This window comes from Rosa chinensis, chromosome 2, assembly GCF_002994745.2.
Source record: "Rosa chinensis cultivar Old Blush chromosome 2, RchiOBHm-V2, whole genome shotgun sequence".
In the NCBI taxonomy this organism is placed as follows: Eukaryota; Viridiplantae; Streptophyta; class Magnoliopsida; order Rosales; family Rosaceae; genus Rosa; species Rosa chinensis.
In genome coordinates this window covers 56,338,052-56,365,755 of record NC_037089.1, presented here as the reverse complement: position 1 = coordinate 56,365,755, position 27,704 = coordinate 56,338,052, and the positions used below count along the sequence as shown (strand labels likewise).

Here is a 27,704-nt window from a genome sequence, read left to right as displayed (position 1 = left end):
CTATGAAAAATCATAGAAAATTCATATACGAAACAGAGGTTTCGAAGTGTTCATAAATATGAACATTGGATCCCATAGGGAAAACAGTCAAAACACGAGAAAAACATTCGTGTGATGTCTATAGAACCGTAGGTTCTAAGACTACTCAGTTAGCGAACTCGAGTCTTAACTATTGGAACATGTAATTCTCAATGTCATATATGAAATATAAATTTTCAACAATTATACATCAAATATCTATAAATTATATGATTGCATAAAAATACTTGATGTTCATCTAGGACAGAGAAAAAAAACTCATACTAGAAGGCTTACGGATCATTATGGACTTCAAAATGCTGATAACGTGTTAGAAACTAGAGAACCAGAGAGAGATAAAATAGGGAAACATAATATAAGAGGAGGTAGAAGTGTATGTTTCATTCTCATTAGACCCTTTTATATAGGAGTAAAGTTTACATCATAAGAACATAACAATTGAGTATTTACGGATATACATAATATTTACAACAACTATAACCATTTGAAACAATTTTTTCTTTCAAATTGAAACGCAAATTCGCTATGTTCTTACTCATTTTCCTTCACATTATCTTACCTTAGAAATAGAAAAGGAAAAACGTGAGCCAACATCTTGAAGTAGTCTATAGATTAACCGTAGAACCAGCTTGGTCGAAAAAAGTCATCATTCAGTCCCTACTATACTCGAAGTTCTACAATTCTGAGAAAAGAAAAAAAGAAAGAGAAAAAGGAAAGCTGTTAAGTGCACATGTCTTCAAATCCCATATACTCGTTGTTCTCAATCTCTTCAATCATATTCGCTATGCCAACCCCACCTGTGTCAAAACAAAGCATCCTTCAACCATTAGGAGAAATAAAAATGGGAAAGAAAGAAAAAAGAAGAAACGAAATCCACATCATGGCCAGGACACGAAAGTTCATCGAAGTGTTGTTTATACGTACCTAGTGATATTGCACTGACAAAGATTGTTGCGGCGAGAATGAAGATAATTATAGACGCTCTCCCTAGTATTTTAATAACCTTTCTCACCACATGTTGCCCTACGAGGGCTGAAACGCTTGCCACAGCAGTAAAGTAGAGAGCTGCAAGATATATTAATAACACAAAGCCAACACGCAATATCTCTTCTTAGAATTCACCATTTTATCAACAGAAATCAGAATGGCTAAGAAAGTTAATTACCATAGGGAACTGGAAAACGTTTGAGGAGGTAGTATTCAACAACTGACAAGGATGCAGAAAATGTCATGGCAAATGTAGCTGTGGCACTCGACACCTGCAAAGAACAAATCATTCATACAGTGAAGCGGTCCATGTGTTGGATATAATTTTAGGTACAACAAGTAATACTAAAAGATGAAATCACTAATCACTTAAAACATCGTGCTTCCTAGTGGTAACGAAAAAGTGAAAGAAAGGAACAGAGTAATGTGGATTCAAAGGAGAATCACAAAAGCTATATGTGGTGGGAGCAATGATAGAGTTCAAGCAAAGCTTTCAACTTAGAAAAGTCAGCTGCTCTTGATGGCTGGAGGACTCATTCTTATACATGCTTGTCCTCCTGCCATCTTGATCTACATACTATGCAGACAACTAAACTTCCTATCGGTACATTTAATCCTTTAGATCGTATCAATAGGGAATTTCAATGGGGAGATTTAATCTCATGTGAACCTCCCCTAGAGAGATTGGATAAAGTCAGCATTCCCAAACATGCTAGTGGTCCTAGAATAAAAAAATCTTAAGCTATGAATACAGTTCTCCAGTAAGTGTGAGCAATGGGAAGAGTATCAACCTTTGGTTCCATAGTTGATTGGGACCTCATTACCTTGTGAGTTCATTCTCTATTTCTTCAGGTCCTTTTAATATTAATGAGTTAGTTGCAGATTATATCATTGATGGAGAGTGGTACACGCAAGCTACTAATAATGATGCTATATATCACATTGCTACTGCTACCATCACAGACAGCTAAATTTCCTATTGATACATGTATTGCTTTAGATTGTATCAATAAGAATCCTCATCGGAGGTGCAACCCTCTGATACAAAACCCCATCCTACTTATAGTAACATGGGATAGTCTACATTTTGACTTATAAACTGATTGCTGTGGGTATACAGGTAGGTAATAAAGAACTTAAAAGCCATGACCATAGCCCTCCTTGCAAAGTCTTTCGGGAGAATAGTTACTGGTGATAAACAATCATGGGCAGAAATGCTCAGGAAAAAAGAATTTCAAGGGTACTAGTTGTTTTAAATATATAATGATGAGTCTTCCTGTGGTTGCAGTACTTGGAAGGGTTTTATGTTTGGTAATGTTCTTCAGCAAGGTTATAGATGGAGGATTGACAATGTGAAGAATATCAACATTTGGTTTGATAATGGGTTTGGACCAGATTTCCCTATGAGATCATTTTTTACATCTTCTGGACCAACTAATCCTAATGACATATTTAAAATTATATTTTTGATGGAGAGTGGATGTATTCAAGCTATAATGTTGTTGATAATAACCCTAAACCATATGCCCCTCTAGAAAGGTGATCTGTTTCTTAATGGAACAACTGAATGCTACAACTACATGAAGATATTTAAGAAACACAACCTCAACTATTTCACATTTTCTTCGTCAGCAAATATTCCACTTATTAATATCAAAAGGAAGTAAAATATTTACCTGAGGTGGGACTCCCAGCTCCAGAAAAAGAGGACCGAGAATGAAGCCTCCACCAAGTCCAAGCAAACCACCAACTATACCAGCTATGATACCGCAGCCACAATAAAGAATAAGATGGTGCACTTTCCAATTCGGGCTTGATACTTCCTGGGATGAAATCACTCTTTGTCCATAGTACAGTCTAACAGCCTCGTATGAACTCGCTCCAAAAGCCACAGGGATCTAAGAAATTTTTTTTGGAGAAAAAAATTAGCGAAAAATGATGTTTTTGAACCACAATTCAGCAATTGAAGATCACAATGAGGCTTGTATTTCGCACTTAAAATTCTTGCTTTCTGATTATGTAGGACATGGAAGGTACCTGCATGAGGTTCAATACCCAATATGCTACCGAACAAGTTGTGGTATAATACTGTGCAAACCAAAAAGATTCCGTCAATGCTAACCCTTGATGCATAAGTTTTCAAGGAAACTCAATCACTGTGAGAACTAAGAACCTTAGCAATCTGCAACGCAAGCATTAAGATCCAGACAACAACTAGAAGTCCAAGTTCCTTCCAGCAAATATTCTCAATAATAGAAACCTGAGAAGGATACAGAAAGTCAGTCCGTACAACACTGTGTCAACTGAAATTCAGGCTGCAAAACGATACCTCTTTCCTTTTAGACTCATTTGTTTCTGATAGACTATTGTTGGTTGGAGCGCCAGGTAAAGGTCTGTATTCAACTTCTTCACTACCATTAGCTTAACAAAAAGTAAATTCTTTATTAGCCTCGAGAAGACCTATTAGGCATCTGAATTTGGAGAGGTAAATGGTGAAAGACCACTGCTACAAAAGGGAGAATTATATATCTACTCACCATTTGACTGCATTAGTCTGGCAACTTCCTGAAAATTCAAAACTTGTGAGCCAAAATGCCAGGGATGGATCAAGTTAATCCTAATACAAAATGAACCTAATTAATGAGCAGAGTTTAAGATGACCTTCTTCAGTATAGTTTCTCTTTTCCAGGACTCAACTCCCTTGAAGAAGGCCTTAGTTGATGTGCCTGCAAGTCATCATTAATAATTCAAATAAGTGGTCCAACTGAGAGAAGAAATGTCTTGTATAATTCGAACCGTACCTAAGAAAATAATGATTAGCAACACTGTAATCATCCACTCAGCAAATATTACATTCAAACAAACTCCAATGCTAATCCCAAGCATAAGCATCGGTTGGAAAAGAAGCGCAAGGTCATAGTCGATGATGGGCAAGTCAAGAGTAGGATGCCTTAACCTTAAGTTGTAAAAAACAGTTGCAGCTGCTCCACCCGTGATCATACCTAAGCAACCGGACAGAACCACACCAAATTGCATTCAGGTACATTTGAAATGTGAAAGGGTAGATTACACACATCAATATGTGAAAGCAACAGAGAACCTAATTGAGACTTGGAAGTTAAGAACCCAATTTCACAGGCAGTCAAACTCAAATGATGAGACATACACATCATTTGGTGGAACTGTAGAAGCAACAAAAAGACCAATTGAAGTTTAGGCTCTCAAGCTCAACCTACCTCCCCTCAAACAAATAGTCAAACACCACTAATGCATAAAATCAACAATCTTATTTCTATTAACAGCAGTTGAGGGCTGAATGACCAATAGGTTTCATTTCAATATTTCATCAACATACAACACTTGAACTTTCTAGGTGCCTAATCAAGTCTGAAGATATTTCATCCTCTATTGCAGGTGAAAATTGAAAAAGCTGCTAAAGAACAAGAGAGAAAGAACTTACACTTCGATAATGCTGTTGATGATTTATCATCGAACCCGATAATCAAAGTGAGCATAGGAACAAAAATGCCACCCCCACCTACTCCTCCCACAGTCCCAAACGCAGCTCCAATGAATCCAATTATTGTTCCCACCACAATTCTCCAACCAAATTCCATTTCCTGTATATCCAACAATACACTATAAAAAAACAGCATTTCAAAATCATTATAGAAACAAGAATAACCGATCAAGAAGGCAATGAAAATGAAACTTACAGGCCAAACAGCCACATAACCCAATCGACCCGGTCGCCATACAAAGCTTAGCACTCTGTTTAAATAACCAGATTGGAACTTTTCCGTCCCACTGTAAATTGAAGCATCTTGTTGGAATGTTTCTTGTAGTGAACCAATCACTAAAGCCACAACAAGAAAACCAGCCACAACCATTCCCATACTCCACCTCAAACCACACCATGGTAATCCAACTTGAGCCATTTGATTCCTTCGAAAGAGATCCAATCTCAAAGGTGAAGAAGAGCTCCTAGCCAAAACCCAGTTCCTATACGAAGCAGGGCTAGCTGCTGCGTCTTTGTGTGTATATATTGTTTTCGTAACTTAATGAATGAATGACTGCTAGTGCTAAAGGATAACTGTAACACCCCTAATGTCAGAAATGAAAGTACAAAGAAGTTTCTCTCCAAAAGGAACCCAGAAAATAAGGTCTGTTCTGTCACTCATATAGGCTCTGCTTTGCTCTCTACCTGTCGTTCCTCCCCAGGTCGACCCCTAACTTTGTTTTGTTTGGGTTATTTTCCTTTAAACCCATAATAAAACCCTCCAATCCCAGCCAACTAATTATATAAAATGACAATTATACTCGATCTTCACTCTGTTTTTCCATTGGAAGCCGTGCAGATTAGAAATTTTGACAAGAAAATCATTTTCAATTGGATTGTGTATGATTTTCTTAAATCTCATCGAACCATTGTTTTATTCGCATTACAACCAGCACGTGAAAGTAAATCTACCTGATTTCATTTGTCAACGTGAGAAACAAGTTGTTGGCACTCTACATCAATCATCCATCTTTGATTCAACATTTAGGCCCAACATTTATGGATGTGCGTCCAATTTTGATAGTGAAGTATGGGATGAAATCAGCTGTTCATATATATGAAATGCCATCAACCAGAATGTCTTTCATTGCGAGTTCATTGAAACTAAATCATACTCCACAAACACGCACAAGTATGGACCTCCAAGTTGCCACTTTGCATTAGCATAGCCAATCATATTTGCAACCATGATTTTCACAATCTAATTACTTCTCACCAGCCCAAATGAAAAAATCTTAATCTTGATTCAACATTTATGTACATGCGTCAAATTTTGACAGTGAAATTTATGAAATGCCATCAACCAGAATGTCTTGTTAGTTCTTTGAAACTCATTCATACTCCACCAAACACACAAGCATATGGATCTCCAAGTCGCCACTTTGCATTAGCATAGCCAATCATATTTGCAAAAGCCACCCATGATATCACAATCTAATTCATTCTCACCTACCCAAAAGGCCAAAAGAGAAAATCCTTCATCACAATCAATCTGCTGGGACTAGCTGAAGTTGAAATTCAATATGCAATTTATAAACCCATGGCAGTGATTCAATATATACATTACAGAAGAAGCAACAACATTTGAAGGTAAAACACATTACAAAAAGCTAATCAAACCCAGTAAGACTAAAATCTAATAAATGGGTTTAAGCATAACCTCCAACCAAAATAGGTCCCTCATCACTCTTATCCTCATTCTTCTTCTCTTCAATCTCTAACCCAACCAACCCATCAACACAAGCCTTCTCTCCACCAACCTCCCTCACATCTTCACCTCCCACAACCACCTTATCCCTCTTCTCCTCCTCACGGCCCACCACCACTCCATCTCCGCCGCAAGCTCCCGGAGGATTCCCCTCCGTCTCGGCTCCGACCACCGCGTCGGGACGCCCCTCCGCCGACGGCCAGGGATCTCTGACGCAGTCTTCTTCGTCGTCGTCGTCGGTGAAGAGGGAGGTGGCGCGTGACTTGACGGCGGCGGCGGCTTTGAGGAAGGCTTGCTTGATTGAATCGGGGGGGAGGGCGCAGTCTTCGAGGCCGGCGTCTTCGAGGCGGGGAGGGAGGATGTGGCGCACTAGTGTTCCGGGTTGTTGTTCCTCGGAGGCCTCCATTGTTTGGATCTGAGACAAACCTAGAATGTAGGAGAAGATGTTCGAACTTAGGAGGAGGAGGTTGGGTTTGTCCAAACAATTCGAAGGAGATTTGTCTAAAAATGTATCTCACATGTTCATTTCCGTTTTATCGCCTTGCTTTTACACGTGTCATCTATCCAGGGGGTGATGGTGTTCACTACGTGTCAAACAGCCACTTCTCGTTGCTCTCTTGGTGACTGAAATAAAGGTGTAGAACTAGTTAATTGTAATTTGTCGGTAATATAGAAGGTGCCCAAAACAAGGCCCAAGTACAAATAAACCCAATAAGGAAAATTACAATTCAACCACAATTTATAGGGAGAAATATCACTTTGGTCATCGAATTATGGCTCGCTCGACACTTTGGTCATCCAACTTTTAAAAACTTCATTTTGGTCATCGAACTATATCACCGTATATCACTTTGGTCATTCCGTCAGTTTTCTCCGTTTTCTCTGTTAACTCCAGGGGTATTTTGGAGATGAAATGTTTTACCCGCCATTTTTATAACTTAATCTAATTTTCCCCGCCTAAGCATAAAACTCCATCCAATTTTGCCAACTTTTCCTTCCTTTTATTCATGCATTCATCATCAATAATCAAAGCATGCAACAAAGAAAAATAATCGAGTCAGAGAATGATTCAAAGTGAGGGAATATAATAGGAAGAAAAATATTGATTAAATAAATTGAGGAATTATAAAAGGAGGGAAAAGTTGGCAAAATTGGTTAAAGTTTTATGTTTAGGCGGGAAAAGTTGGATTAAGTTATAAAAATGGCGAGTAAACCTTTAAATCTCCAAAATACCCTTGGAGTTAACAGAGAAAACAGACAGAATGATCAAAGTGATATGTGATGATATAGTTCGATGACCAAAATGAAATTTTTAAAAGTTGGATGACCAAAGTGTCGAGCGAGCCATAGTTCGATGACCAAAGTGATATTTCTGCCTAATTTATATGGATAGAGAAAAAGAGTGCAACTCTAAAAATTACATAAAACATCAACTCCTACAATACTAACGCAGCCGCCGCCGCTTCTAGAAACTAAGAGGATGCGAGAAGTGCTAAATCGAGGTGATGAGTACCGAATAACCGTTGCCAGAACAATCCCAAAATGCATATCCAGTCAAAACCAAAGTTAAGGGGAATGAGAGAAAGGAACCAAAACCACACATTGACCCTCTCTTCTCCACCGGAGAGACTCAAACTGAGAAGGGAACAAAGCCACCAAAATGGGACAGAAGCCAATAGCAAAGAAAAAATTTCAGTGGTGAATGGGGGGTGAAACACCCATGCGTGAGCACCCATACTCCTTTTGGTAAGTGATTCTCACTTTTAAGAGGTAGCCACTAAATCCTTCATAGAGCAGGTCTTTGGTAGATGGATGGGAGCTGGTGTGAGGTGATAGGTGAGGGAAAACATGGAGTTTTTTTTATCTGAAATTTTTTTGGGTTGATCGGCAAAGAAATGAGGAACAAAGTCCTCTAGAACTGGACATGAGCCAACAAAATCACCACAAGATGGGTTTAAATCACCACAAGGGTGTGAGAAAAGCAAGAGAAAAGGATGAAGAACAGAGGAACTGAGAAAACAGAGAAGCCAAATGAGAGAGGTCGCCCCCAACTCTCAAGCCTTCGATCTAGATCCGGAGGGATCAAGATCTGGCAAGAGAAAAGGGGGAGGGAGAAAGGTGTTTTTTTTTTTTTTTTTCAGATATGTTTTCTCTCTCTAGGTTTTAGAGAGAGACGCTCTCGTTGAAAAAACAGTTGGTAATATAGATTTAGTTCAATGTAAAGGTAGACTAGTTCAATACATAAGGTCATATACATATCTTATCTTATATATAATTAAGCTAAGTTTTGAGGGAATGGTTAAATTTTTGAACCATCACATATGTCATCACATAATATAGATATTAATAAATAAATTATTTTTATTTGAGGATGAGAGGGTCAATAGACTATATCATCATATCTGAAAAAATTGTAATACTTTCCATGAAAAAAAAAGAGAAGCTTCCCAAAATCGAGAGAGAAACTGTTGTAACTTTTTTAATTTTAAAAAATAAAACATCATAAAGCTATCAGGGTTAGTTTTTCACACTTTGTAATATGCACTGTTGGGGTGAACATGTTACAATAAAACTATCTTGTATCTGTTAAGGAAATTAGAATCCCCCGTCAAGCGCGCGCCACTACTAAAAAAAACTTCAATTGCTTCGCCTTTTTACTTCGGCAACAGTTGCCGTCGCAATTGACGCCCTATTGCTACGGAAAATGTTCTGTCGCGATTAAGCCTTATCATTTGCGACGGAAAATGTTTGCCGTAGTAATTTTGTACTCAATTGCGACGCCTTTTCCACTTGCCGTCGCAAAACTTATTTGTATATGTACTTTACAAAAAAAAATGTATTGGAAAGAAGCATGGTAACACATAAACGTCACCGTATTAGTCTTGGCGCTAACCCAAATAATTTTCCCTCGATTTTTTCTTTTGTTTTTTTTTTGCCAAATGTCCTACTAACAAAACACTCACCAGCCCTAATTCTTTCCCTCTTTTTCCCAAAGTCCCAAACATCACCCCGCTCTCTCTCTCTCTCTCTCTCTCGCCCAAACATCACCCTCTCTCTCAGCTCCGAAACCTCACTGTTCCCGCCATACTGAACATTTCGATAACTGAATTTTCTTCTCGCCGGCAGCTTACAGGTGACTCTTTGCTTTTCAGCTTTCGATGTATTTTGGCTATTGGTTGTCTTTGTGTCCTGATTTTGGGTCTGGATGGGATGTGATTGGGAAGAAGATCTAGTTTGTTGATTGCAAATTACAGTAGCTTTAGGAGCTACCTGGTTGGGTTGTGGATCTTGGTTTTTGATTGTGTATGCTTTGCAGCTCCTCGAACTGGAACCTACCAAGGTAATTGGGCAATGGCATGTAGGCCTATTTCTCCTACCGAGTAATCACCAAGGTAGTTTTACTTGATTTCGTCATTTTATTTTGCTGTTAATTGTAGATTTTATTGGATTTAGGTTTGGGGCTCGATTTGGTTCTGTTGATTGCTTAGTTGACAATAGATACTTGGCTGATTGTTAGCTTAGAGTATGAATTTTCATTGAAAACTTGGCTGATTGTTGATGGTGAATGAGAGCGACTTTCTCTATTCTCACTCTGTTCCTTGTTAAGCGACCCATTATATGTAGGTTCATTATTCTTTCCTACCTAATTTTGATCCGATATCTGAAACATTTTATTGGACCAATCTCTATACCATAGAATATGATGAAAACAGGCACCACACCTTTGTCTTTCACTACTCTAAGCCTGCTCTAATAGCATGGAGTTATTTATATTTATACTCACATTACACATATATTAGTTCTGGAACTTCTCTTTTTAAAATGATATATGCAGCGACACAACTAGAGGGTTGGTACAGTTTATGGTTGGTGCATCTTGTGATGATCATGACTTTTTGTCTACTGTTCCAGTTAGAATAGGTTGTGAAACACAAAAGAATGACAATAATTGATCCTCACAACATAAGCTTTTGTTTTGCCTTATATTGTCTGTTTACATGTCTGCCTCTATGTATGTCTTGGTGTATTGGTGGAAGATGAACTAGCGTTACCCCCTCCCAAGTCCTAACCATCCACTTTCTATAATTCAGGTTTGTAAAACAAAAGCATCTTATTGATGTCACTGAAGTATTCAGGGTTCTTAATACTGAGAAGAAGTGTTGGCTTGTTAAGCTTGCTGTCTACTTTTGTCTCCTCACTATAATCATTATCAGGTTTGTTCTTAACTTTATATATAGATAGAACTGTTCTATCTTTTATTGTAAAATATAGATTACCCTTTGCTTTATTAATTGGTTTGTTAATTCTAATTACCTGTGTCTTGCTATTTGGTTATAGAATTCTCACAAGTGCCTCGTATCTAATAAGGTGATATGTCTGATGCCATATACGTGTTCAGTTAACCGCTCATGCATGCTAGCTCTGCTATATATGAATACATATAACATTAATTGGTTACCTATGGTTGGCTGCATGCACTGTTTTTATTAGCTATCAACACATATTTAAATTCATTATTGAATTTAATATGTGAATTCTGTATTGCCAGGCTACCAACCAAGTTATAGCACAGTGAATAATCAATTGACATGATAATTTTGTATATGCTTTGTGGAAATATCAAACTTTTGATAATATATTTTAAGAACTAAAGTCTTTTATCACTTATGGCTTGTAACCAACCTCTATCTTCTAAGTTTTCATTGATATTCCTTGGAATATGAAACTACAATTTGAAATTCTAGTATATGAATTCAGTTGTATGGACACATAGCCTTATAAATATACAGCTCTTGCCCTTGCTCCCATGCTATTGCTTTAATTAACGAGGGAAGTGTCGAGAGACTGGCATTATTTTTTTTTTTTTAATTTTTGTATGTATTTGCAAGGAGCAGGCATTGTTGTTATTTTGATTATATTCTCTTTTCTTCTTACAAGCTCAGGCTATGCGAAGGGGCAATACTCCGGCACTAGCAACTTTTGACATTTCTGATATCCCTCCCGACCTGGTAAATCCAAGTGCAGTTGAATTAGCTTTGGACATCAGAAAAGAATATGCCAAAAACTTGAGCAGGTAAAATTTCCATTTCCGTAACCATGCTTGGTATGAGGTTGTGCCAAAGTTTGACCATGCTGAGTAGTTGGGTGTGGCTTAATTGACATTTGACAATCTCATTGCTTGGAACTTACTAGATAGAATATGTTAGAGCAGATGAAGACACAGTGATCTGATTAAGCCAGATGACTATGTCTCATCAGGGACACATGTGCCTGTTGTTGTGGCACTGTAATTCAGATCCTCTTTTCATTTTTGATGGGGTACATAATTGATGTGGCAGTAATTTTACAATCCATTACTTAGTGTAATGTGTAATCTGGTACTTCAGTAGGACTGTAGGAGTGAAAGAGTGTTGCTAAATTTATACCGTCCGCAATTTCATATATGATTACAGGTCAAACCAAAACAAAATACTTTTTTTTGGTTTGCCTTTAAAATCATGAGATCCCCACATCGCAAATGCGTGCATTGGAATTTTTGAAGTGGTTGCTTCATGCAACTATGTTAAGGGTTTGAAGAATTTAGTTACCCTGTTCTGACATAACTTTTGGGTGATGGATTCTTAGTCAATTGTTGTTGTGTATGTCTACTGAGTATCATCTAAAAGAAGCTTCCTTTTTTGACATGATTTAAAAGAGATGTTGATCCCCATTAAGGAAACAATGTCATTGAAGGGATACTTCCAATCCTTTGTTCTTCTTACTTTTTGCCCTTTTTTTCTCTTTCCCCTTCTAGTTTTTTTTTTTGGAGTACAATATCTCTACTAAGTATAATATCCACTAATTAATATTAACATGGTCTATTTATACATTTTTTGTGCATTATCAGAATGATAGGTGCTACCTTATGTTCTACAGCTAGTTTATATATTACTTTATGTTTATGGTTTGTTTCATGTCTATTACTTTATGTGCATTATCGAATTTTCCACTCTTTGATGGGAGATGATGGTCATGGCTATTGTCGTACTTTTGGAGCTGGTGTGCCTCGTAGTCTAGTATATTCAAAGGAATCAAACATATCTCAAAGCACAGATGATCTCGTACAAAAAATTACTGAACAAGTGCGTCAAGAGTTTCACTTGCAGCTTCAGCAACTACATGCTCGAATTCATTTTCTGCAGAACAAGGACAGTAGTACAGAGTCTCCTAGACAGGTATCGGTTGAGCACAAACTTAATATGCAGATATATGGTTTATAAATTGGACTTTTGTCAATTGTATTACTACTTGCACTAACTTAAGTTTAATTTGTGTATATATACGTATTGTATATTTCTTAGGTTGCTGATGCAACCAGCGGGCAAGAAATTTTGAGAGTCTATAGGAGATGAAATAACTCCGAATGCAAATAGTGACCAGCCATTATTGGAGCAGAATTCTCCAATAACATCCCCTTCACGAAATGGATCTGAAAGGGTAATTCTCCTATTAATTTAGGCAATTTCAACAATCTTCTTATATTAATTTTTTATATTGCTCTTACATATTGTATTTCTTGTTGATGCTTGACATTATCATCAGCATGAGTTATAATTGGCTTGCTTGCAAATGGTTGTGTTGTTTCAAGCTAGTTATTGGGGTCTATACTTATGATTTTTTTATGTCCTTTCACATGGAAATTAGTTCTGTTTGTATTGCAAATGTTTGATTATGTATTTGTTTGTGACTTTAAGCTCTATATCTTATTGTGGCTTTCACCGAAGGATATTGATGAACTTGTTTTTGCTATAAGGTTGTTATGTATGATTAGATCTGTGGGTTTTTTTAAAGATTGTTAGTTCGTTTAAGTTGCTTTACTGCTAGGTCAGCTTGCTTTTACCTTTTTGAAATTTACAGTTTTTGTAAAGAAAATGATTTCCTGATGAGGAAAGTTATAAACCTATATGTGGATGATGCAGGAAGATATGTTTTGAGTTGTGTTTTTGCAACTGTTTTGTGGTTTGGCTTTCAAAATTTAGATGGTCTTTTTGGATTGTGCTTCATTATCTAGTTTGTGGATTTGATTAGTTCCATGTGACTATTACCTTGAAGCCATATTAATAGGTGTTGCTTTGTTGATATATTTATCTCAACTGGTTTGGTTGTCTATATGGGTAATGATGAAGCAGCTATATTTTTTATGATTCCAGCTACCCTGTAACTAACCTTAGCCATATTAATAGGTGTTGCTTTCCCTTTCCATTCATGAAATGCTTTTCATTGTTTAGGTTATGATAGATTATTGTTAACAGCCCCTAGTTTGTGTTATACTTCTTGCTAAAGATGATATAGAGTTGAGAAGTAGATGCTCAATATATGGGGGTTAGTTGTTTTGACTATCTTGCCTATGGACATTAAGCTAACATTGGTTTTCATATGTTGATATTACAGGTTCTCATAGCAAAAAGAGCAAAGCAAATGAAAGCAAGTACAAAGCTCACAAAATGACAGTGTAAAATGATGCACTTGTGATTGTTGTTTTATTTTAAGAGTGCTTATTATCATGTTCAATACTTAGAAATGACATTATTTTCACTTTAGTATTTGTATTTGAATATAGTACAATGAGTCAATGGATATGTTTAAGCATATTTTTCATGAATTCATGTTAATTTCTTATTTGATTTAATAGATCCAAATATTTAATGGCTTAACTATTATTATTATTATTCATTTGTTTAATTTTGTGTAAATGGGCTAAATAATAATAAATAAATAAAATTGGCTTTTGTGATGGCGATTTCAGCGTCACAATTGGTATGAAAATATATAATTTTATCTATTTATTAAAAAAATTAATAAAAAATATAAATATATTTGCAACGGCAAACTAACCGTAGCAACAAATTTGGCGGTAAAGTTTTGGCGGTTATTTTGAAAATGTACACATTGCGACGGCATCATAGCTGTCGCAAATACCTCCACATGGACTACCCTGATGCGGACTTTGCGACGGAAGCTTGCGTAGCAAATTGCCGTCGCAAAATAATAACTGATGCGACGGCAACAATTGTCCGTCGCAAATATTTTTTGTAACGGAAATTTACCGTCGCAAATGGATCTTGTGACGCCACCTATTGCAACGCTAACATTTCCATCGCAAATGCTCAATTTGCCGTCGCAATTGAGGTTTTTTTTAGTAGTTAAGGCTCACAAAGTAGACTAATACAAAAGTAAGCAAACCACAAGACAAGCGACAAGAGAACGCCGAGATTTAACGAGGTTCAGCATAAATCTATGCCTACGTCCTCCCGAGAGATACCTGTTCTTCACTATGAGAATAATTACAGTACAAGATACAATTGAGCTAAATCACCATAACCAAAACCCATAACCCTTGTACACCCACACTCATAGAATTTCCCAAGAACTCACTCTCACCCAAGAGCTGTATTCACTCTTGACATCTCTGCTCCCTTACCCAAGAGATATACACTCTCTTGTGGATAATCGCATGCACCTACCATGCCTTGGTTTACTACACATGCCCTCTATATATAGGCACCCGAATTATAATCCAATTGGTAGTAGGAAAACCAAACCTTCTTGTACAGGAGAAAAGATCCTATTCCTGATAGGAATAAGCTTTGACATCAACCATGTCCAATTAGGAAGACTAACCAAGTCCAACTAGGACTTGCCTTTCCTAATTAATTCTCATCACATCCTAACAATCTCCACCTTGATGAGAATGCCATGAAAATTACCTTGCACCATCTTTAGCCATTGGCCTTTTTTGTACCAGTAACACATAGCCTGAATCAATTGTGGTCCTCCCTGATTCGTAACCACCAATCCTATGTGTAACTACACCGAGTCAACAATCAACAACTGAATCTGAAGAGGGACCTCAAAACAACCCCTTCCCTAGTAGGATTTCCCTCTCACCATCATCTGAACTCGGAAACTTGTCAACGACTTCTTTGTTGTACCGGAAAACGGGACTCGCTTATGTGCACTCCTGTTTCCTACTATCCATCGAGGTCTAACATACCAGATGATACCTACCACACTGTTCTCCTTGTATGAGGACCGTACAGCCATGTGTGATTTTTTTCCGGCTCCACCTGCTATAAACACTTATAGCCCTTGGAAACCAACTAGCTCCTGAATATCAAATTCCTGTGTAACTTTGGGACATCGTCACGCCACCCAAAGTACGCCAATCCCAAATCTAATATCCAGTCAAAGAACATGTGTTACCTATGGAGATTGTGAGGGCATTTCCATATGAAAATCGGTTTCTGCTACAGCAATGCCATCCAAGCCTTTTGCTTCATATAATCCTAGTCACGACGCTAGTAGCATCCCTGCCTCTGGATTTAGACCTGCTATGATCACTAAATCCCAGACAGTTTTCCATGCATTATCCGCTGTCTTCTGTGGTTTCACATCCTTTCCCTTCAACACTTAACTAAGCCCCGTCGAACTAGGATGTCTTTCACTCACTTATACCCAAAGAGTGAAACTTCCTTTTCTGTCAAACTACTCCACCTCAAACTATGAGGCAATACCTGAAGCCACGACGAACAACCACGATCAACATGCAAACCTTAGGCAAACGAATACCACAAACGATTAACAAACACGATCGTTGACACCACAAACCACCTTGGTGAGATATACACTCTTACCAACCATCATTCCCTTGAGTCATATCCTGGTCTCTTGCAACTCCACCTTTGATAGGATTTTTCCTGAGTCTGGTTTGCACCACCTAGCATCTGAGTCACTCCACCTATCGACTACCTTCGATTAGGACTTTCTTGTGTTTCTAACCCGCTCCACATTGCTAGAAATTTTCCTCGAGCTGGCTCCACCTAATGCACTTTTGAGTTAATACCTTAACCATCTAACTGACTCCACCTTGAATGATGGGGTGTCCCAGCTGAACCTTCGGCTCTGATACCACTTGTTAAGGAAATTAGAATCCCTCCCGTCAAGGCTCACAGAGTAGACCGATTGAAAAGTAAGCAAACCACAAGACAAGACAAGAGAACACTGAGATTTAACGAGGTTCAACATAAATCTATGCTTACGTCCTCCCGAGAGATACCTGTTCTTCACTATGAGAATAATTACAGTTAAAGATACAATTGAGCTAAATCACCATAACCCAAATGCATAACCCTTGTACACCTACACTTATAGAATTTCCCAAGAACTCACTCTCACCCAAGAGCTGTATTCACTCTTGACATCTCTGCTCCCTTACCCAAGAGATATACACTCTCTTGTGGATGATTGCATGCACCTACCATGCCTTGGTTTACTACCCATGCCCTCTATATATAGGCACCCCAATTATAATCCAATTGGTAGTAGGAAAACCAAACCTTCTTGTACAGGAGAAAAGATCCTATTCCTGATAGGAATAAACTTTGACATCAACCATGTCCAATTAGGAAGACTAACCAAGTCCAACTAGGACTTGCCTTTCCTAATTAATTATTATCACATCCTAACAGTATCTACACATCAAAAAAGAAAAAAGAAAAAAAACTAGTCTACCAATGCTCGATGTCAATTCATTTATGTATCAAACTATTCAAATTAGAGATGGGAAAATTGTCAAAATTTGAGAGGATTAATTTTGGATGCCACGATGGCATTCTTTCCCGCCGTTATTCCCTCTACCGACACCGATGACTTTGAGGTATGTTTATTAATGGGTCTTTCTAAATGTACCAAGAAAATATCTAAGTATACCCAGCATATTTTTCACACCCAACTAATTTCCAATAATACCCTTGTTTGTAATTAAACCCGGCAAAACCTATTACACCCAGCAAAACCTAAATTATTATTGAAGATAAACTCCACAAGTCCACATAAAACAAATCCTTCGTTCTTCTCAAATGTTGACGAGGAACAAGTCCCAAAAAACAAGACTTCCTCAGCTCCAGTTGTAGTTGATGAGAACAAGTCCAACACCAAATTAATCTTCTTGTGCAGGAATAACATGGAGCAAAGACGATGAGATTGTTATTTTGGGTGATCTGATGATCTCGTTTCAGGGAGATGCAAGAGAATATAAAGCAAGGACTTTTATGCAATACATAAAGAATCGCCTCAATCGTGGAGATTTGAACCAAGTATAAGAGAGTAAGATATCCCTTAAGAGAGATACATGGGGACGCAGAATCAAATTCTTTTTTTTTTTTTTTTTGGTGCTTTGAAACTTCCCAGAAGGAGTGTTCCCATGAGATGAAGGTATTGAAATTGTCCAAAGCATATTGGGTACATACGTCATACTTAACTCTCATATGTTGTCGCTAATGCATTAGCTAATAATTGTTTGTTAAGTAGCAGGGTATATTTGATGACAAATTAAGCAAGGGGAAGGAGCAGGAACAGGTGGAAAGTGATGGCCAAACAATGGTAGTGCAGTTGGCCGACAATTAGAAGATGAATGCTGATGAAGTGATGATCAGAGCAAGTCGAAGATTAGTGGAATTCTTGAGTTTGGGATTGGTTATGCATCCATGTTAATTTAGAATCTCAGAAGAACGAAGGATTTGCTGGGTATATTATTCTTCACTCTAATAAGGTTTTGTTGGGTGTAATGAGTTTTGTTTTGAATTAAAAATAAGGGTATTATTGGAAACTTGTTTGGTGTAAAAAATATGCCGGGTATATTTAGATATTTGCTGGGTACATTTATAAAGACCCTTATTAATTAATTAATTGATAAGACTACTGCTTCTTGCAATGAGGCTCTCCTGGTTTCTCTACCGTGGAGGATGTGGATTATCTTAAAGTTTCCCTCGAGTTTTTGTAGTTTTCATGATAAGTTGATGGTTGATATCGCGTACAAATGTACAATGTGGTACGCAGCGGCGGATTCACGTACAAGGCTATTTGGACTACAACCCAACTCAAATTTCTCCTGTAAACTTTAACATATCATGGAAGGTACTTCCTTTACATTAGTTTCCCACAGATCAAATGGTTTAGGCAGTGGTATTTTCATGCTTGGAAGGTGCCTTCGATATTCATTCTGAAAAGGGAGGTATTGGCGTTGTGATTTGAGACCATGAAGTCGTTTTTGTGGAGGTAAATCTATGAGTACAGAGCAGGTTTTCTCGCCGGCCCAAGTGGAAGCGCTTGCTAGTTGTTTGAGCCCAAAATAACATTTTTTCCCGACGAAGGGAACTCGAAGAGAATCGGGCCAATATCTGTGGCCCAAGCCATATATTTGCGATAAGCTCGGAATATATTGTTTAGAGGCTAAATAAAGCCTACTTGGAGGCCAAGCAATCTTGGAGCAAATCTGAATATTCTTTGATTTATTATCAAGATATTTGATAATTAATGGTGATTTGTTTGCTTGATTGCCAAGTACTGTGCAAGCGAGCAGATTGGGTTGATCAATTAAGGAAGGGATATGATTATCCTTCGTTGTCCTTCAGCACCAATATACATGCAAATAGTTAAGATTCTCATGCAATTGATGGCATGGTGGACGTGTAGAAGGAGCATGCAATGGCAATAATCAAGGAGTATATATAATTGCTAGGTGGTGGGCCAACTGAGGAATATATATATATACATACATAATTACATATTGCATGGCAGATGGGTCAATTAAGGAGTCCCCGTGACGAGTGCTCGCGACGATATATATATAATTAATGCATATCTACAGTTCGCTGAAGAGGAAGATTGCATCCAGGATTCTAAAAGGTAATTAACTTTGCCTAAAAGATTGCTACGACAGAGTCAATCTATTATTACTTACGATAATATCAAAACTATTAAGAGTTTTGATTTGATTCAAGGCCAATAACTGTGGCCTAAAATATAGTATTTCATTCCTATTTGGAAAGTGAATCTGCAGCAGCCTATATATAGAGGCTAAAGACGATACAGAAAGGACCGCTCTTTCATCAATCAATCCCAGCGATTATAAAGCCTCCCCGGAGCAAACCCTCAACCTCTTTGAAACCCAGTGACCGCCCGCCAGTCCTAGTCTCCTCGCGAGCCGACTGTCAGCCTCACCAGTTCAACCCGGCGACCGTACTTCCAGTCCCAGTCTCCCCAGGAGCCGACTGCGAGCACAACCGCCACTGTTACTTCCAGCGAAGCAAGGGTAACGCCCTCGCGACCCAGCGAAGCTAAAGTCACGCTTTAGCAAACCCGTGTTCCTCTCAAATTTCCCAGTGATTGCTCTGCTCAGCTCTCAAGTTGAGTATCGATTTGGTGAACGCAAAGAGACCACAACCAAAGCCCTTACCCGCGTAAGGCAAGAAGTCCTTTTCCGAAAGGCAAGAAAAGAACCCTGTGACGAGGTTGGTGCTCTCCTCGTCCACAGCGCTTGAAGAAGAAGTCAGGTCACGGGACTACCCCAACGACTGCACCCCGCGGTGCTGGCACGCCTGCGCAACCACTCGCCCAAAAGAGACTGTTTGCACACCAGCTGGTTTTGGAGCCAAACACTGGTGTTGAGGCTAGGGGTACGTGTAAGCTAGTTCTGGACCGGGGACTCTCTCTTGTTAGGCTGGAGTCAGATTATCTCCTCCTAGTTCTGTAGTTCAGGTTGTGCACTTTTTGGATTCCTCTTCTGTCAACCTACGCTCTCTTTATAGTGATCAATGACTCAATGTTCTTGCTTTGTTTCACAAATGCCGGGTAATATATACCTTTACTCATTTGTTTAGAAAAGGTGATATGATAACTCATAGTTTAGCAAAGTGGGCATTAGCTAATTGTCCCACTAATTCTTATTTGCCAGTTGCTCCTCTTCTGATCAAGGAAGCTTTAGCTCATGATTCTACGTAAGTTTTTGTCTTCAATAATATTTGTTTCTTTTCAAAAGAAAAAAAAAATAGACGAACCAGAGAATGTAATGCCACAAAAATTTAAAAATAGAGTCAAACTTATAAGTCACAAAAAAATATCTCAATTTCAAGCCATTGAACACTTTAGTACTTCAATAATTTGAGTCCATTGGCGGTGACTATGGGTCGATCCATATCGAGGACAAGGAAACACATTTGTCACGCTCTGTGTATGGGGGCTTCTTTGCTTCAACTTGTTTTGGAATCATAGCCAATCTGCAGTCATAGCTTTAATACGAGAGACTAGAGAGGGCTTCGTGCTCTCGCTGCTTAATCATAATTCATAAGCACAGGATCTGAGTGGCGCTTCTTCCAAGCATCATTGCCATCACTTCTTTTTCAGAAATTTCAATGCCATTAAAATGCTGCTGCTTCTTTCTTCTGACAACTGATCGTATGGAAAGTGAAAACCCTCTTAGGATTTACTTGTTGGCCAGAGTTTACTTGGTCTGCAAGAACACCAAATTGGGAATCATATAATTACTACGTAGAAATCATTGAGATTATACCTTGTTAGACAAAAATATGTACTCCACGTACGTATTGTTTACCATAGATAGTTCTAGTGTCAAATCCATATTTTGTTCCATTCAAATTAAGTTAAATCGATCATAATAATTTCAGACTTTAATTTTGTAATAATTAGCGGAATTCCGGATTACTTATCTGTCAAGTAAATCTGGGTCAAATAAACCAATATATATAAGTCAAAGTTCTTGACCATAGTAAACCCTAATAGCTTTACCTTAATTCGTCTCTGCTTTGCGAAGCTTAATTTTAACTTTCACAACGATAATGAACTGTCTGGTGCTGTTTTCTCTGACCCTCTTGTCAACTTCGATTCGGGTGATGCTGTTGAACAGCAAGACCTCCTCGAGAACATGGCCATAGCGAGGCTGCTCAACTTGGTGGACTTCGTGTTCGTAGTCACAATCTTCTTCAAGCCTATGAAGTTTGGGACAGTTGTTATTGATTCACTTCTCATGGGTAATCTTTATCTTTTCTATGCATCCTTAATTAGGTTTAGGGGCTTTTCTGTTATTCGTATACTCCTTAATTAGTCAGAAGAAGATGCTATATTATAAGCCAATATTGCATGCTTGCTTTCACAGAGAATAGCTAAAGATAAAATTGTAACTTAGGGGGAGTATTGTATTTGGATTTGTGCAGACTTTTTTTAAATGATAGACTTTTTGAAAAGTTGATAGACTGCTATTGATTTCTTAAAACCATAGATTTTAGCAATAGACTTTTTATTGATTCTTGAAAATCTATATACTTTATTATGAATGACTTCTATAGATTTTCTAATAAATAAATAAAAAACACAACCAATGCACTCCAAATGCAAAACAAAATAATAACTTGTTGCCTCTTCAATGGTCAAGTATTTGTAGTAGATATTGACTCAAATGAATGATTATAACTGTGTCTAGCTAGTTTGTTCTCATTTCTAATCTTCCAATCAACTTAAAGATACAATATAGATCACTTGATGTTTATAGTTAATTATTCTCATCAATTTTGTTTCACCTATTAACATATATCATAAAAATATTGATCAATGTCTTGATCTATAATATCAATCAATCGAAATTCAATTGTTCAAGCTTTCCTTGAACCATGATATAAATTCAAATTTATGAAAATAATTAATAAGACAAAACCCAGTATTTCATAGCAACACTATTCAAGGTTTTAGGGTAGACCACAATATTTGGATCTTAGGGTTTCATAAATTATTTTTTATTACTATTAGGGTTCCAAGTATCACAATTGAACAAAAAAAAATATATCACATTCAACGTACAACTACAATGAACATGTTGGGTATCAAAAAATATTAATATCATGAAAGATTAGAGAAAAGATAAGAAGAAACAAGAAAGAGAGATGATAGATAACCAACCTCTTTGCGCGCAGAGAGAAAACTTTGATAGATTTAAAAAATAAAAATAAAATAAAAAAATCTTTGATAAACGTTTTCAAATCTTTGGTCTGGTGGCTAGAAAATTATTAGAATTTGGTATGTATAGTTAACACTACAAAGTCCATGATTATCCTTGATTTCCTTGATTTTCTAATTCCATAAGTATGAATGAAATTTTGAATACCTCTGAACTTTTATTCATTTAAAGTCCTAATTGAATACTCCTAGATTTTAGTGGAATTAAGAAAGTCTTTAAAAATCATAATCGAATACTCCAAGACTTTCATGGACTGCTGAAAGTCTATATTGAATACACCCAGACTTTTAAATTCCATAGATTTCTTAAAAAGCTCCGCTAATTCCATATACAATACACCCCCCTTAATTTGTGTCTTCCAATTCACTGTTTCAGTAGTGCTGTAATTTTGAGGATGAAACATAGTTTTTCTCTTTTAAAATCCTACAATCGTACATTTATCTGCAATAAGCAACAGCCAATCTCTCTTTATCTTGGACTATCTAGTAATGTGTCTCCAGATTATCTGTTTATTAACCCCATGTGAGTTTCGTGCTTGCAGGATTGTACTGCTCCCTTGGTTTTAAGATGAATGGACTTTGCCAGAACATCAGGAACCTAAACGCTGAACTTGAGTCCAAGGCAAAAGACGTTAATTCTGCAGAAGCAAAGACAAATTCCATGAGGAAGCAATCTGAAGAATTGGTTCTTGAGCGTGATCGTTTACTTGAGTCATCGGGCACCAGACTCAAACAACTGGAATCTGAGCTCGAGACCAAGACGAGAGACATTAGTATTGCAAAAGCCAATAATACCGCTCTGAAGAAACAGCTTGATCAGCTTCTTCTCGAGTATGATGTTTTACTGGAGAGAAACCAAATTATAAAGAATCAGTCGGAGTCATTGAACACAAGAGTCAAAGAGCTAGAGGCTGAAGTGGAGACTAGGACGAAATATGTTATAGTTGCAGAAGCCAATCACATTACTCTAAGGAAGCAACTTGAAAAGAGCCTCCTCGAGAATGACCGTCTATCTGAATCAAATCAAGTTTTGAACCACCAGTTGCAGTCATCGGGCACGAGACTTCAGCAACTAAAATTTGAACTTGAAACCAAGAGGAATGAAGCTAATGCTGCAGAAGCCAAAGTTGTTGCTCTAAGGAAGGAAAAGCAAGATTTAAATATCCAGTTGCAATCATCCAGCACCAGTCTTAGACGTAAAGAATATGAACTCGAGACTAAGACAAAGAATGTTACTACAGCCGAAGCGAAGAATTTAGATCTAAGGAGGCAACTAGGATCTGCAGAAGCCTTCAGGAAAGAAATCCAAAGCTTGAAGGACTAGTTACTACTCAAGCAAGTAGAATATGAAGAAGCAAGTCAAGCAACCACTAAGGCTCTAAAGAACCAGTTACAGTCATCGAGAACAAAACTCAAACAACTAGAATCTGCAAAAGCCGATGCTGATGCTCGAAGGAAGGCACTGGAAACAAAACTCGCACAAGTAGAATCAGAAAACCAAATTTTAAAGAACAAATTGCAATCGTCAGGAACAAAAAGCGTAAATGAAGCAAAAGCTGGCACCGGTGCTGCTGAAAAATTTGGAAGATTCCTTTTTGACCAGTTTTAGAATACCAACCTCCATCCAGTTAAGCAAAAACAATTTCTAAGACCCTAGTAGTTCTTATTTGGTTTGGGAGTTCTAAGTTGGGTATATCTATTAATTTTATTTCTGACATACATGAGAGTGGTATTCTTCAATAGGATGTCCAACCATGTTGAATAACCTTCATTCACAACATTCAAGTACACTTTGAACCAAAACACACATGGATATATCTCATACAAAGGCCTCCTGAACTTTTTTATGAAGATTGTCCTGCCAAAGCAATCAATCAACTCGGAACGTATTAAGTTGAACTGAAACAGCTATAGTAAATATTCAAAGGCAAAGGACAATAATTAAATATAAACAGTATCAACACAGAATAAACAAATTGACTTTTACCATCCACTTATAATACAAATAGAATTTAAATTGTATCCTCCCTATGTCATGCCTGTTTTAGATTACTGACTTTTTAAATCACCAAATGTCACTGGTAATAATTGGAATCTGCAATCCACAGGAACAAGCCCATTCATCCAGTCTTTCAACATTCACAACCAGTAGATCTTTGCTGCCTCCCTCCACCGGCAACATCGATTGTGTCAGGAAGGTATCTTTCGTCATTGACAAACAAAAAGCATAAGTCAGTACTAACTATCCATGAGAATTTGGTATTCATATTAATGGAAGAAAAGCTTACAACAAGTTTATCAAGTATACAAAGTCAAGTGCTTGAAAACAACAGAAGGTTCCTTTATTACTAAGATTGTTGCAATATCGACACTAATGAAGAAACTTTTGCGAAGAGAATAGACAACACAAAGCAAAATCGTAACAACTACTTTCTACTAATATTAGTCAACAAAAATGAAGGCACAACCCACCTTTCATTTTTGACACACAGCTCAGTCCCTAGTACAAGACACTAGTCTAGAACATACCATGTCATCATGTCGATGAGGTGGGTCGTGGGCCTAACAACTCAACAGAAGCCACTATTAATTTATACGATGAAATAGTAAGGTTTTCCAATGAATATTGTGCATTGAAAATGATAAGCATCGTTTTATTTTTAAAAAGTGACATTCTTTGAGTGGTTAGGCCCACAATGTCAACACAGTGACATGGTATCCAACACAAGTGTTTCTATTGGAAAGGCTTCCTGTTCTTTTACAATAGCTGTGGCATCAAAAGCAAACTATTCTGCACTAATTATTCAAGACATGCATTTTGGTGTAAACTAGTGTTTCTCCTATTGAAAAGGTTTTTGGTTCTTTTCAAATAGCTGTGAAATCAAAACCAAACTATTCTGCACAAATCTTTCAAGACATGCCTTTTGGTGTAAACTAGTGTTTCTCCTATTGGAAAGGCTTCAGGTTCTTTTCAAATAGCTATGAAATCAATACCAAACTAGTGTTTTTGGTGTCAACTAGTGTTTACTATGGCATTTTGGTGTAACTAGTGTTTCTCCTATTGGAAAGGTTTTTGGTTCTTTTCAAATAGCTGTCAAATCAAAACCAAACTATTCTGGAAAAAAAAATTTCAAGACATGCTTTTTGGTGTAAACCAGTGTTTCTCCTATTGAAAAGGCTTCTGGCTCTTTTCAAATAGCTGTGAAATCAAAACCAAACCATTCTGCACTAATTTTTCAAGACATAATTTTGGTGTAAAGTCTAATAGCACTGTGAAACTTTGTGAAGGTTATTAGCTTCCAATACCAGTGCTATAATCAGAACTATTCCCTGGGCCCCCATAGACAAAGAATATAATAGTCAACTACCGAATGATTGATCTAAAGGTAGTGTAAATTCAAAGAAAAATGTGGGTTAATAATCTCTACTCTTCATTCATGGCGAACCAGTGAACAATTAGTTTTATAAATATAATATGAAAATCCTAGAGTTTGTGTAAACTATCTGTTCAACTAACTGAAGAGGAACTAAATTAAATGCTGAGGGGGGAGTGGGGAAGGGAGGGAGCACAAAAAAAATGACATTCAGCAACATAAAAACTTACATTTCTTCTTCAGGTTCATTCTTCAGTGCGTTTTTCGCTATACATTGGAAGGCATCATCCACATTAAAGCCTTCTTTTGCAGAAGTCTCAAAGTATGGTATGTTTCCCTTGGAAGCACACCAAGCCTTCGCTTTCTTTTCAGAAACCTACAACCAACAAAGCAGAACCATATGACAAAAAGAGCATATGCATATACATCCCTAGAACAACAAAACAAATCCAACATACTTGGATGACTTACCACTCGACTATTTCCACCATCAACATCAATCTTGTTCCCCAACACAACGAATGGAAAGTTCTCGGGATCGGATGGACTGGCCTAAACATCAGATCCACAGCACAAAACTTCAGAAATGTTTCATTATCATTTTTAGAGTATCTAGGAAGTTGATCTATTGGTAATTACCTGAATCAGAAATTCTTCTCTCCAGTTGTTAAGATTATCAAATGATTTCATGACATTCACATCATACACAAGCACACAACAATCTGCACCACGATAGAAAGCCACACCAAGACTTTGAAACCTTTCTTGTCCAGCAGTATCCCAAATCTGTAATAAGGAGAAAAATGTGTTAACCTTCTAATCTGCAAGTGAAAGTACTTAAAATTTCTCTGTCAGATGAAATTTCTGTTACAGTTAAACTCAATTTCTGCAATCAAGCATCATTTTCCAAGTACAAAGTTATCAGAAAACAAGGGAAACAATTCAAGACTTGTTCTTCATGTCACTTCACATTACTTACTGAATCTGCTAGCTAGGATGTCAATACTACAAGGGAGCATTATATGTAGAATTTATCTTTTCTAATATACAAGGTTGTATATGGAACAAATAGTTTCCAGAACTAATGGAAAGGGCAGAATTTGCGTCCCAATTAATTTTTCTGTTCTCTTTCGAAGCAAACTTCTTTTAATTAGGTGATGTATTTAAGTCAGTCTTTCCCTTTTAACATCAATGACAAAGAAATGGATAGTGGAAAGTATTCTCATGAGTATGGGAACCCCACAATTCCCCCAATCTTGAAAACAACCTTGATCTTAAAAAAAAAAAAGGAAAACTCAAGTTTGCATCAAAACTTGAAATGTGTCATCCCCTTAGACCATTAAAGTATAACTAAACCACATTTGGCAGGTCCCTATGTCTTAATAAGGATTTAATGACAGCTAAACCAACCAAACAGCGAACAAGTACACAGTACGATCACTATAGCTGAAATATTCACTTGATCTATTCAAACAATAAAATAAATGAATGCTGAGAGCTCTGTCTCACCTGCAATGTGAACAACCTATCTTCAAACTGAACCTCCTTGGTCAGAAAATCCGCTCCGATTGTCGCCTTGTACTGATTACTAAACTTACGATTCACATACCTAAAATTGAGAAAAGAAAAAACACACAATGAATTAACAAATCAAGAAACAGAAACAAATCACTACAAAATCCATGATCTACATTTCGGAACGCACTGATTCATAAGCGATGTCTTCCCCACCCTGCCAAACAAAACAAAGCAGATATCAGCACGCAACGCATTTCCGATTTCAACAAAAAGATATGATCAAGGCCCTCGCATCAATTACAAGCAGAGGTCAGTTTTCAATTGCATGAAATCTAGACCAGAGATTCATAACATTTCCTTTTCTTTTCATCTAAATTCCATAACGAATTCCTAAGAAGGCGAAATTTGAGAATGAAATAAAAAGAAGCGAACTGTAATTGATGTTGTTTAAAGCAAACTGACCCGCTGTCGCCGAGGATAATGACCTTTAGAAGCATGCGTCTGCGAGAAGCCATGGATCCGAAGCCTTTGAGGAATTGAAATTAGGGTTTCGCGGACAAAGATTTGGGAGCTTTTTCGAAATTTTGGATTTGAAAGTTTCAGAGAGAGAGAGAGAGAGAGAGAGAGAGGAATATTCTTAGAGCTGGTATTTTGAGACCGGAGCGCTAACTGT

The 27,704-nt window shown here is 37.4% G+C and overlaps 3 protein-coding genes and 1 long non-coding RNA gene across 4 annotated transcripts; 1 reads left to right on the top strand and 3 right to left on the bottom strand.

Moving 5' to 3' along the window:
* Positions 1-400: 400 nt before the first annotated feature.
* On the bottom strand, positions 401-5,952 carry LOC112189235 (sulfite exporter TauE/SafE family protein 3). Its single transcript, XM_024328532.2, has 12 exons — positions 4,743-5,952; positions 4,487-4,646; positions 3,828-4,028; positions 3,688-3,752; positions 3,564-3,591; positions 3,356-3,447; positions 3,200-3,286; positions 3,064-3,114; positions 2,703-2,924; positions 1,205-1,298; positions 964-1,104; positions 401-836 (listed from the first exon to the last, which is right to left on the bottom strand). The coding sequence occupies exons 1-12, from the start codon at positions 4,962-4,964 to the stop codon at positions 760-762; spliced, it is 1,440 nt and encodes a 479-aa protein (XP_024184300.1). The 5' UTR covers positions 4,965-5,952; the 3' UTR covers positions 401-759.
* Positions 5,953-6,234: 282 nt separating this feature from the next.
* On the bottom strand, positions 6,235-6,699 carry LOC112184578. Its single transcript, XM_024322837.1, has one exon. It carries the CDS (start codon positions 6,697-6,699, stop codon positions 6,235-6,237), a length of 465 nt encoding a protein of 154 aa, XP_024178605.1.
* Positions 6,700-9,501: 2,802 nt separating this feature from the next.
* Positions 9,502-11,426, top strand: LOC112190190. Its single transcript, XR_002932298.2, has 3 exons — positions 9,502-9,685; positions 10,385-10,507; positions 11,237-11,426. It is a non-coding gene; the product is annotated as an uncharacterized LOC112190190 (long non-coding RNA).
* Positions 11,427-24,028: 12,602 nt separating this feature from the next.
* Positions 24,029-27,691, bottom strand: LOC112190689 (ras-related protein Rab7). Its single transcript, XM_024330156.2, has 7 exons — positions 27,494-27,691; positions 27,219-27,245; positions 27,023-27,122; positions 26,153-26,299; positions 25,985-26,065; positions 25,744-25,889; positions 24,029-24,341 (listed from the first exon to the last, which is right to left on the bottom strand). The coding sequence occupies exons 1-7, from the start codon at positions 27,544-27,546 to the stop codon at positions 24,272-24,274; spliced, it is 624 nt and encodes a 207-aa protein (XP_024185924.1). The 5' UTR covers positions 27,547-27,691; the 3' UTR covers positions 24,029-24,271.
* Between the last annotated feature and the right edge of the window lie 13 nt (positions 27,692-27,704).

Excerpts from the sequence above, each read along its gene's own strand:
- LOC112189235 (XM_024328532.2), bottom strand. The coding sequence starts at position 4,964 with ATGGCTCAAGTTGGATTACCATGGTGTGGTTTGAGGTGGAGTATGGGA. Across the intron at positions 3,287-3,355 it reads ATGAGTCTAAAAGGAAAGAG|GTTTCTATTATTGAGAATAT; the intron begins GTATCGTTTTGC and ends TATCCTTCTCAG. Across the intron at positions 2,925-3,063 it reads GGGTATTGAACCTCATGCAG|ATCCCTGTGGCTTTTGGAGC; the intron begins GTACCTTCCATG and ends AAAATTTCTTAG.
- LOC112184578 (XM_024322837.1), bottom strand. The coding sequence starts at position 6,699 with ATGGAGGCCTCCGAGGAACAACAACCCGGAACACTAGTGCGCCACATC.
- LOC112190689 (XM_024330156.2), bottom strand. The coding sequence starts at position 27,546 with ATGGCTTCTCGCAGACGCATGCTTCTAAAGGTCATTATCCTCGGCGAC. Across the intron at positions 27,123-27,218 it reads AAGACATCGCTTATGAATCA|GTATGTGAATCGTAAGTTTA; the intron begins GTGCGTTCCGAA and ends TCTCAATTTTAG. Across the intron at positions 26,300-27,022 it reads ATAGGTTGTTCACATTGCAG|ATTTGGGATACTGCTGGACA; the intron begins GTGAGACAGAGC and ends TCCTTATTACAG.